The sequence below is a fragment of the Taurulus bubalis genome, assembly GCF_910589615.1.
Source record: "Taurulus bubalis genome assembly, chromosome: 18".
Lineage (NCBI taxonomy): Eukaryota > Metazoa > Chordata > Actinopteri > Perciformes > Cottidae > Taurulus > Taurulus bubalis.
The window spans coordinates 1792488-1804538 of record NC_136606.1 but is presented as its reverse complement, the minus strand read 5'-3'; the positions used below and the strand labels follow the sequence as shown (position 1 = coordinate 1804538).

The window sequence follows — 12051 nt, the reverse complement described above, 5'->3', positions numbered from 1 at the left end:
TAATATTTATAATACCCAAAAATATTTAAAATGTAACAATAATGACCATAACAATATTAATAATACAATACATTATTTTAATTTATCGTGCATTCACATACAACATCACATAAAACAACAACAATAATAATATTTAAAATACAAAACATATTTTAAATGTAACAATAATGACATAATAATAATAATATTAATAATAAATTTAATACATTTTTACATTTGATGTACTTTATTTCACATGTGGAAATGTAAATAAAAAATGTGGAACTTATTTGTGTGTTATTAAAATATTGTATTGAAGCCATAACAAAATATTGTTGTTGTTTTCCTCATAAACTGAAAAATAAATGAAATACATAATATTATGCGACATGGTTTTATTGTCTCCGTCCTGCTTTATGTGGAGGATTGTGGACACATACAACAACAACAACAACAACAACAACAAAATTGATAATACAAACTTTTTTTTATTGAACAATAATGACCATAATAATAACAATATTAATAATACAATATATTATTGTATTGTTTCCACGTATCTATCTATTCGTGTGTTTATTTACTCATAACGCTCTCACGTCTCTTCAGCGGACGTGCCGGACACGGCCTACTTTCATGGGCGGAGGGACACAGTGGGAGGCGCTACTGCAGCAGACAATGAAATAGAAAGCAAACTGCACGAGGAAATAGAAGCTACAGAAGTCTCTCCCTCGTGCACCAGAACTTCTCTCCTTCTCTCCTCCGTGTGTTCGGGTTCCGAGTCTCAACGAGTCTGAACGAGTCTGCGCAGTCATGTCCAAGACGTCCAGCCTGAAGATCAGCCGAGCGAGCGCAGGGAAGGTACGTGAGTCTCCGCGGAGGACCGAGTAGACGCAATAAGTTAAGATGAGTTAAGATGAGACGCGTGCATGAACACGCGTTAATAACGGTAGTTTGTGACGTGGGGCTGCTCGCTGGACGGGAAAGTCCCGAAAGGGAAGCGAAAGTAAAGCCCAACAGAACCGAACGGAACCGAACCGCCTGTTGAGTTCGCCGCTGAAACTGCGCGTCATTCACTGCTTTCCCCGTTTCCTCCAACAGGTGGAGCACTTCCGCCAGAGCCTGAACCATGAGGTGTGTACCGACTGGGTTATAGGAGGAGACCAGTTAAGATCAAACCAGTTAAGATAAAACCAGTTAAGATGAGTTAAGATAAGATACATTAAGATAAAACAAGATTAGACAAGATAAATTAAGTTAAAATGAGACTAGATTAAATAAAATAAGTTAAAATGAGATAAAATAAGATAAATTAAGATAAAATAAATTAAGATGAGACCAGATTAAATAAAATAAGATAAAATAAATTAAGATGAGACAAGATTAAATGAAATAAATTAAGATTAAATAAATTAAGATAAAACAAGATAAAATGAAATAAATTAAGTTAAAATGAGACAAGATTAAATAACTAGATTAAATTAAGATAAATTAAAATGGGATAAATTAAGATATCCCAGTGCAGGAGTTACAGCAGCACAGGAACAGTAAACAAGAGACGTAGTCAAAAGAAGCAATAAAAACAGTAATAAGGAAAATGAAGTAACTGAAGAAGTTTTATAATATCCACCCAATAAGATTTTTCTGTATTTTTGTATTTATTGTTTACAGAAGTCTGTCTGTCTGTATATATATATATATATATATATATATATATATGAGGGCTGGGTCCTGAAAACACACACACACTATTCTAACTATGTTTTAAATGTTTCCAGGCAGAGACTCTGTTCTCCAGCTCCATCCCCAAGAGGATCGAGCGGCTGGACGCTCTGCTGAAGGTCTGTGTTCATCACACACTCCAGAGGGTTAGTTCCTGTCAACTCTCATCCTGAGAGTGTGTGTGTGTGTGTGTGTGTGTGTGTGTGTGTGTGTGTGTGTGTGTGTGTGTGTGTGTGTGTGTTTTCAGGACCCGGCCCTCAGTGTCTCGGACATGTCCTCCCTCAGGGCCCCGCTGGACATCCCCGTCCCAGACCCCCCGTCCCCCGAGGACGAGGTGAGCTCTCTGCACCTTAACCAGCATCCTGGCACTTAAAGTATACGTTAAAGATAATTCAAGCTAACGAGAAATAGTTTTCATGTGTTGGTTTGGCTGCAGGTTCTCTTCCGCCAGAAGCATTCATTAAAACTAATGCTCCTGCAAAAGGTCCAGAACATGAGAATAAAGTCTAACTTCCAGGGAAGGAGCCTGACGGCTGTATGTCTGAACTGAACTTTCTTTATAAAAAATAAAGTTCAGATGAATGATATCTCAACAATATTAACAGTCAGTTTTTGAATTAAACTGGATGAATGATAAATAATAAATACTCTAATGATAAATACATGTTATTCTCTAATTTCGAGTAAAATAAAAACACATAGCAGGAAACAGGAAGTACTTCACCGGGTTGCTTTGGGCTCTGAACGAGGACACATGGCCTCAAAGAGCCTGTCCCACCGCATTGCATTGTGGGTTGTTACCCAGAGTCCTCTGTCACATTTATACATGTTACCAGGCCCAGTTTAATATAAAACACCATGTTATACAATATATATATATATATATAATTGTATAACATGGTGTTTTATATATGTATGTATATATATTTTTTATATATACATATATATTGTATAACATGGTTTTTTAAATATATATAGATAAAACACCGTTATATAGTAGGGGTCTGGTGTGAATTGAAATCAAACCCCATTTAATATTCATCTCACAGGAAATGGAGACGGATAAGAATGAAGATGAGAAGAAAAAGAAGAAAGGTAAAAATATGTTGTTTTGTACACGATGATCACGACTGTTAGAACAACAACAACAACATGGTCTCTGCCCTGCAGCTCCACTGTGCGGCTACATCGAGGGCAATCACAAGATCATGGCGCTGCTGGAGCTCGTGAAGCCGGAGATCGTTGCTCTCAGGGAGACCATCATCACCGTGAGTTCACCTCCTTCTGGACCTCTGACCTGAGTCCTGAGAACTCTGTTGAGTTAAACTGACCTGAGAACTCTGTTGAGTTAAACTGACCTGAGAACTCTGTTGAGTTAAACTGACCTGAGAACTCTTGAGTTAAACTGACCTGTGAACTCTGTTGAGTTAAACTGACATGTGAACTCTGTTGAGTTAAACTGACCTGAGAACTCTGTTGAGTTAAACTGACCTGTGAACTCTGTTGAGTTAAACTGACCTGTGAACTCTGTTGAGTTAAACTGACCTGTGAACTCTGTTGAGTTAAACTGACCTGAGAACACTGTTGAGTTAAACTGACCTGTGAACTTTGTTGAGTTAAACTGACCTGAGAACTCTGTTGAGTTAAACTGACCTGTGAACTCTGTTGAGTTAAACTGACCTGTGAACTTTGTTGAGTTAAACTGACCTGAGTCCTGAGAACTCTGTTGAGTTAAACTGACATGTGAACTCTGTTGAGTTAAACTGACCTGAGAACTCTGTTGAGTTAAACTGACCTGAGAACTCTATTGAGTTAAACTGACCTGAGAACTCTGTTGAGTTAAACTGACAGGAGTCCTGAGAACTCTGTTGAGTTAAACTGACCTGAGAACTCTGTTGAGTTAAACTGACCTGTGAACTCTGTTGAGTTAAACTGACCTGTGAACTCTGTTGAGTTAAACTGACCTGAGAACACTGTTGAGTTAAACTGACCTGTGAACTTTGTTGAGTTAAACTGACCTGAGTCCTGAGAACTCTGTTGAGTTAAACTGACCTGTGAACTCTGTTGAGTTAAACTGACCTGTGAACTCTGTTGAGTTAAACTGACCTGAGAACACTGTTGAGTTAAACTGACCTGTGAACTTTGTTGAGTTAAACTGACCTGAGTCCTGAGAACTCTGTTGAGTTAAACTGACCTGAGTCCTGTGAACTCTGTTGAGTTAAACTGACCTGTGAACTCTGTTGAGTTAAACTGACCTGTGAACTCTGTTGAGTTAAACTGACCTGAGAACTCTGTTGAGTTAAACTGACCTGTGAACTCTGTTGAGTTAAACTGACCTGAGAACACTGTTGAGTTAAACTGACCTGTGAACTTTGTTGAGTTAAACTGACCTGAGTCCTGAGAACTCTGTTGAGTTAAACTGACCTGTAAACTCTGTTGAGTTAAACTGACCTGTGAACTTTGTTGAGTTAAACTGACCTGAGTCCTGAGAACTCTGTTGAGTTAAACTGACCTGAGAACTCTGTTGAGTTAAACTGACCTGAGAACTCTGTTGAGTTATACTGACCTGAGTCCTGTGAACTCTGTTGAGTTAAACTGACCTGAGTCCTGTGAACTCTGCTGCTTTGCCGAAGGTCTCCTCCTGGATTCAGCACCTCATCCCCAAAATAGAAGATGGAAACGACTTCGGGGTCGCCGTCCAGGTACACTTCCTTCGTGCACGTTGAGACATTTTGGTCGAATGTCTAATTTATTATGGTCTTCATTAATAATTGATTACTTTTGTTTTCACCGCAGGAGAAAATCTTGGAGAGGATCGTTGCAGTGAGGACCAAAGTTGACGGTTTTCAGACCAACATCAACAAGTGGGTTGGACATGAAAGTATTTAGTGTTAGATTGTGTCTAGTTTACTAGCTGTTTTGGCAGAATAGTATATTTTTTACAGTGTATGTATATATTTTTAATTTACAGATGTACGTGTACGTTTCCTAACTTTCGCCCTTTCTGTTGAATTCTTGAGGTACTTCTCTGAGAGGGGAGATGCTGTCGGAAAAGCTTCCAAACTGACTCACGTGGTGAGTGTTCCTTCTCTTGACGGGTATCTGTGTGACACCTCTTCTCCCTCTGAGCCAAAGAGCTCCATTAACACACCATACGCACCAATGGGGATTAATCCGCCGCTAAAAATAGTCCCCAAACAAAAGCTCTCTTTCCTCCTGATGGTTTGATTACAAAAACTACAGTGATTCTCTCTCCTGACCACCAGGGGGCGACTCCTCTGGTTGTATAGAAGTCTATGCTTCATGTGTTAAAGCTGCATCCTCTCTCCTGACCACCAGGGGGCAACTCCTCTGGTTGTATAGAAGTCTATGCTTCATGTGTTAAAGCTGCATTCTCTCTACTGACAACCAGGGGGCGACTCCTCTGGTTGTATAGAAGTCTATGCTTCATGTGTTAAAGCTGCATTCTCTCTACTGACCCCCCTGGGCCTAAATTCTTCCACAGCCAGCTGCTGAAAGCAACACACCTACTTTGATGCCACAGTTTGGGGTCTTTTTGATCACGGTGTTAATTAACTCAACCACAGATTATTCCTGAAGAAAACCAAACAAAGAAGATCCTCTTTCAGGACGATTGGAGCCAGAAGTGGAGTCAGATTGTTGGCTCGGTGTCCTAGCTGGTTTGACCCCGGGGCTAGCTGGTTTAGCTAGTTTGACCTCGGCTAGCTGGTTTAGCTGGTTTAGCTAGTTTGACCCCGGGGCTAGCTGGTTTAGCTAGTTTGACCTCGGCTAGCTGGTTTAGCTAGTTTGACCTCAGGGCTAGCTGGTTTAGCTGGTTTAGCTAGTTTGACCTCGGCTAGCTGGTTTAGCTAGTTTGACCTCGGGGCTAGCTGGTTTAGCTAGTTTGACCTCGGCTAGCTGGTTTAGCTAGTTTGACCCCGGGGCTAGCTGGTTTAGCTAGTTTGACCCCGGGGCTAGCTGGTTAGCATGCTTGAGGATGCAAAGACGTCTTTGACATAACGGCAACACGGTTGCCTCTTTGCATTCTGTCGATTCTCTTGGTTTTAAACTAAAATTGCGTCCAGGTCTTTCGCATTGCCTCCTTTTTAAAGCTCTGATAACATGACTGTAAATACCTTTACCTCGGCTTTCTCCGCCTGCAGATGGACTACCGCTCGCTGGTCCACGAGAAGGACCAGGCCATCTACTCGGAGATCAGAATCATTGTTCTCGACATTCGCGGCTTCCACGTAAGTCAGACGGCCGTCGCTCAGACGCGTTTACCGGCCCGCTGTCGCAGAAGAAGAACTAAACCGCGCTTTCCACCCGTTTCCTGCAGGCCGAGCTCTACGACATCATCAGCAAGAACCTGGAAAAGGTGACCAACCCAAAAGGAGAGGAGAAGCCTCCCATGTACTGAGGCTGGAAGCGTCATGGCTCAGTAACGCTGCATGTGTGACGCAATCTGCTTTTCCCTCTCAGAAATAACTGGATGAAAGTTATTAGTCTGTTTGATGACACTTTGGTTTCATACCGCACTAAATTGAAGTTGTTCAACTCTGAGTTTTAACAAAATTAATAAAGAAAAGCCTTTTCCTGCCAGCTTGTCCGTCTGTTATTATTTATTTATATATAAATATATATATATATATATATATATATATATATATATATATATATATATATATATATATATATATATATATATATATATATATATATATATATATATTTCTCTTTTACTAGAGTTTAGGTATTTTATTTCTATCTACTCTATAAATGTAAAAGATATACATGTTAATTGTTATTTTTTTATTTAATTAAAAATATATATATGCATTCTCTTTTAGTAAGGTATAGGTATTTTATTTAAAAATATGCAAATTATATATATAAGCAATGTCCACTAGATGGAGATATTTGACCTAGTGATGGCGAGATGAAGCTTCCTGAAGCATTAAAGCTTTCCATCCAATTGGTTCGCTCATGTGCCGAAGCTTCATGGGGCTTCATCTGCTCTACTGCGCCACCAAGTGGACAATAGATGTAAAACAGGCAGAGTGATCATAGCGACACCATGGCGTTGGTGTGTGAAGCTTTAAATTGAATAAATTATGTTTGTGACGCCAATACATCAATTATTAACTTATTAATATTGTGTTTATCTTTATGATATAATGGCGGGGTCAAAATCAAAACTCGAAACCAATTGGGAGAGGGTTGTGATGTGACTGTGGGTCAGTGGTTAGAATATCCGACTTTCAGTCAGAGGATCGGTGTTTCGAGCCTCAGCTCCGTTAGTCCATGTTGATGTGTCCAATTTAGTAAAAATAAGAACTTTTCCACAGTGCTGGGCTTTTTGAGACTGTTTCTCCTGCTTGATAAAATACCCTTTCACAGGCACACATGAAGCTGTACAGAGAGGAAGGGGGAATCCATTGAGTTTCTCTGCCCCTTATATTTCAAATCGCACAGCAAACCCACGAACCATTTTCTGAATCAGTCGCGTGGTGCGACGGCTCAGAGGCTTCGAACGTCACCGCATACGTCATCGACACAAGCCTCGATACGCGCTTCACTAAAATCTACCTGATTACTCGACACGCGCATCGAAGCCTCGACACGAAAGGACTCATCACTAATTTGACCAGCTATAAGATATTAAAGGAAGGAAAATTAGGTGAGAAACATTTATGATTTTAAACAAATACTGATTGATGTCAACAAAGACCTCAAACATGTTGGAAGAGAGACACTTTTAAAAAAAAATCTAAAAGTATTAAACCAGAATATCTCACATGAAAGTGGTGAAGTAACTGTAAAGGTTTGAGATATTCTTTATTCTTCTATTGTACATTTTACTTCTATGTATTTATGTAATAAATGTATTTTTCACTATTTACTTTCAGATTAGGATTTTACTTCCAAAACAACTCCAATAAATATAAAATAAAATGCATTGAACAGAAGGTTTATTTTCTTTAATAATAACATATTTATATGTTTTATCTGCAGCGGCCTAACTTAAAAAAATGTGATGGATTGTACATGTAAAAGATGTGCATGTTAATTGATATTTTGTATTAAAATAATTAATGAATAAATATACACATTCTCTTTTCGTAGAGTTTAGGTATTTTATCTATCTATACGAATATGCAAATTATATATAAAAACAATGTCCACTAGATGGAGATATTTGAGCAGTTATAAGATATTAAGGGAAGGAAAATATAAACTTATGAGGTGAGAAACATTTAGGAATTTAAAAAAATACTGATAAATCATAATAAATCATAATAATTTGATGGTGAATATTTAACCATAAAGTTAGTTTAACATATTAAAGCAGAAAACAACTCAAATATAAGGTTTAAGTCTTTAAGCCACGTTACACTTTGTGTCCCACAGATGATTATATATATTATAATGATTATCTTCTAGTCTGCTATATTCCAATATTTAGGACAACTCTTCCCTCATGTCCTCTAAATCTAGCTGAAGCGTTTCATAACCCGTGCAGGAGGTGGAGGATACGTATTGAAATCCAGAGACACGGAGTTCATAACAGCTGGTTTTATTGGTGAATGCAGCGTTCAAAGTTCATAACAAGGTTCATAAAGACGTAACAAAGTTCAAAACAACGTGAGACAGAGGAGACGTATATCTGGTTCATGTGACACAGAACCCACGCAGCACTTTTTGGGGAAAATTCTGCTAATAAGAAGCTGGTATAGAGAGTAAAAACAAAAAATCAAAAGAGAAATCAAAATGTAAAAATATAAAATCAACCAGTTCAAGGTTTGATTATTTCAGCTTGTGGCCAATTTATATATTCAAGGGAATGAATCACATTCCAGCACTGTATTGATCTGATACGTGCACAGTTATTGTTTCTGTTATTATACCAGTTGGTCAACTATCTGCATCAGATTCTGCACTTGAGGTGAGTGCGAGGCCTTGTTCTCAAAAGGGACACACCTGCTGCCACACGCTGTAACTATGTTCTGGAGGTCACGGTTGCAGGAACGCAGAAACCCCTCAAAGCTCACGCCTTCCTGCCTCAGGTCGTCCTCTCGAGTGAACAGGATGATGGTCTGCTCGTGAGCTCTTGGGCCAAAGGCGTCCTGCAGCTTCCTCAGGACGCCTCTCTCCCCGTCTGTGAACCTGCTGACGTGGATCACCAGTAAGAACACAGTGGGCTCACCCTGACACAGCGCCTCGCACCTCCTCACATGCCCTGCTTTGGTGGACCGGTCAATGTCATCGTCAAAGATGTCTGGGGTATCGACCACACGAACACGTCTACCACCCAGCTCCGCCTCCTGTGCTTGGCACTCTCTGGTGATCTGGATTGAACTGGCTCTTGACGTGAAGACCTTCTGTCCCAGGATTGTGTTCCCACTGGCACTCTTTCCAGAGCCGGACATCCCCAGCAGAACCAGGTTCACTCTGGAGGCGGAGTGGACCCTGTGGTGGTTTCCTGCTGAGATGTAGGACAAAAGAACTTTACAATGGATGTCTTCATAATTACAAGCAGCTGCTTTTAAAGAAAAAGTTTTGATCTAATAATAAAAACATTATATGAAAGCTAAATAGCACAACATCTTAAAACTCATCAAAGCATGAAAAACAAAGTTTTTTCCGCCTCAAAGCAAAAATACAAAACACTACCACTCATAACATGTTCTGTAATTATTTACTAGAAAGCACAGGTCTCACATTCTGAACTAAACTAAAAGGCCAAATGAGAGTTAATGGGAACCACACGTTGGCCTTGATGTGAGTCCTGCTCACCTGCTGCCTGCTGAGGGTTAAAGGACGGGGAGGCTGGTGGTGGAGCTGCAGGAGGGCCAGCTTGCCTTTAAAGCAGAAGAAGAAGAAGAAGAAGAAGAAGAAGAAGAAGAAGAAGAAGAAGAAGAAGAAGAAGATTAACTTCAAGATCAACATGTTTGCTTTTGCAGACTCTGAGGGAACACGCAGCAGAAGGCTTCACATGAAGAGCCATAACTCTGCTTCACCTGTTGCCGGCTGGCATCAGACCTCTTCCTCCAGCCATCCTGCTCAGCTCAATGAACAGCTCCCCCAGGGTGCAGCACCTGAAGGGGTGCAGTGCAGCGGGTCTGTGGCTGAGCGGCAGCACCACGGTGAAGTCCTCTGAGGGTTTTCCAGTTATCTTGTTCAGCTGCTCCCACACCTCCTCTGCTGAGACGCCGTCCCTCACCACCAGCAGAGACATGTCAGCAAACACTCCACTGTCATACCTTTTCATGTCTGGTGTAGATATGAGAAACATGTTATTTTCATGTTTCTTATTTTTTTTTGCTAATTCTGTCCCCAGGATGCTGGTTATCAGGGCGTTCTTCAAAGCCTCGTCAGTCCCCAGGACGACGAGGCGAATCCTCTTGTCTGTGAAAAAACAAACATAATTTACCTGATATGTAAAATAAAGAATCCTACACATCTGAACAGGACTGTAACCAGCAATATTGAACAACACTTTATGGATGTTGTTGTGATATATCTGAAATGTAAACGTCTGTGTAATTTGTACATTTTTAACAATCTTTCTATAGCTTTTTATTCTTTATCCTTTTTCTTCAAATATGACTCTTGATATCTAATAAAGGAGGTATTTGGCTTCTAACCTCTCCTGCACATGGTTCAAGCTTATCTTTTTGTGCAAATAAAAAAATGAGCAAACAAGGTTCCTTTTACTTCAACACATCGTCCTGCTGAACACAGAGAGCATCACAGAGGGAAGGTGCTGTGAAACCTACCGGTAGACATGGTGCTCGGGTCCATGGTGTTCAGGGCCATGGTGCTCCTCGGGGCCATGGTGCTCCTCGGGGCCATGGTGTTCGGGGCCATGGTGCTCCTCGGGTCCATGGTGTTCGGGGCCATGGTGCTCCTCGGGGCCATGGTGCTCCTCGGGTCCATGGTGCTCCTCGGGTCCATGGTGCTCCTCGGGTCCAGTGCAGCGACACAGAGAGTAGAGCGGCGTCTGCAGGACGAGGAGCCGCTCTGCCTCTTTTATCTGGAGCTCTTATCAAGAAGCAAAGGGGCGGGCAGCTGAGGATCTGCAATATAAACCTCTGAGGCCAGCGCTGCTCACCTTTGTTGAGACAACGCTGCTGAGAGAAGATGGCTACGCTTCCTGCTGGTAAGACTCAAAACTACAGATTTAGTTTGGTGTATTTTGCTTAAAATCACAATGTGCTCTTATTCACTACTTTGTGCATTAAGTCAATGACATCATCGTTCAGCCTAAACAGAAGGTGTGAACTGTGTGCTGCAGGTCCCGATTTGAGAATCGTGATGATCGGAAAAACCGGCGTGGGCAAGAGCGCCGTTGGAAACACCATCCTGCAGGAGAAGAGCTTCCTCTCCCGTTCCAGTTCAGAGTCGGTGACTGAGACCTGCACCAAAGGTGTGAAACGCTGGGGCAACAGAGTGGTCAGCGTGGTGGACACACCCGGCATCCTGGACACCTCGAAGTCCCAGGACTTCATAAAAAAGGAGATCGTGAAGTGCGTGGAGGTGTCGTGTCCCGGGCCCCACGTCTTCCTGCTGGTCATCCAGGTCGGTCGGTTCACCAGAGAGGAGAAGAACTCCGTGGAAGCCCTGCAAAAGCTGTTTGGTGAAAAGGCCAACCGGTACATGATCGTGCTGTTCACCCGTGGCGACGACCTGGAAGGCCAGACCATCCAGAAGTACGTCCGCGATGCCAAGCCGGAGCTGAGGAAGATCATCCAGAGCTGCGGGAACAGGTTCCACGTCTTTGACAACAGAAGCAAGGACAGAGGCCAGGTGGTGGAGCTGATCAAGAAGATCGACGACATGCACGCTGCCAACGGGGGAACGTTCTACACCGACGCCATGTTCAAAGAAGTGACGGAGAAACAGCCCCAGCGAAAGGGGACTGTGACCACCGTTTACCCCTACGACTTCCTCGACTTGCTGATGCAACGAGTGATTCTGTTTCATCTGATGCTGAACAGAGAATAACGAACCCACAAGCAGCATAATCAGTTGTTTTAGGATCACACTCGTAAAGTCTGGGAAAAGCAAATCAATGTTTACCGATGTCATTAATATCCAGTCAGAACAGGAAATGAAACAATAGGTTTTGTAGAAAATCTGTTGAAAAATAAATCAAATAAATCAAAGTCAAGTAATTTTGATTTAACGCAAATCTGCTCCAAATATCTTTTGTGTGTTGTTGATTGTAAAAATGTTTCTCACAGTCATGAGGAGAATTCCCTCGTCTCTGCTCACATGGACCTGTCCTGTGTGAAATCACGCTGGTTCTGGAGGTCTGAACTTCAAAGTATGCTGTTTGATTTTCAC

The 12051-nt window shown here is 41.4% G+C and overlaps 2 protein-coding genes across 2 annotated transcripts; both read left to right on the top strand.

Moving 5' to 3' along the window:
• Positions 1-646: 646 nt before the first annotated feature.
• On the top strand, positions 647-6301 carry psme2 (proteasome activator subunit 2). Its single transcript, XM_079234394.1, has 11 exons — positions 647-840; positions 1081-1113; positions 1758-1820; positions 1949-2035; positions 2751-2796; positions 2872-2969; positions 4335-4403; positions 4498-4565; positions 4722-4776; positions 5865-5951; positions 6041-6301. The coding sequence occupies exons 1-11, from the start codon at positions 793-795 to the stop codon at positions 6119-6121; spliced, it is 735 nt and encodes a 244-aa protein (XP_079090520.1). The 5' UTR covers positions 647-792; the 3' UTR covers positions 6122-6301.
• Positions 6302-10845: 4544 nt separating this feature from the next.
• LOC306750696 (GTPase IMAP family member 7-like) lies at positions 10846-11720 on the top strand (the record flags this gene model as incomplete). Its single annotated transcript, XM_079234163.1, has 2 exons — positions 10846-10864; positions 11000-11720. 2 exons carry the CDS (start codon positions 10846-10848, stop codon positions 11707-11709), a joined length of 729 nt encoding a protein of 242 aa, XP_079090289.1. The 3' UTR covers positions 11710-11720.
• Positions 11721-12051: the final 331 nt, after the last annotated feature.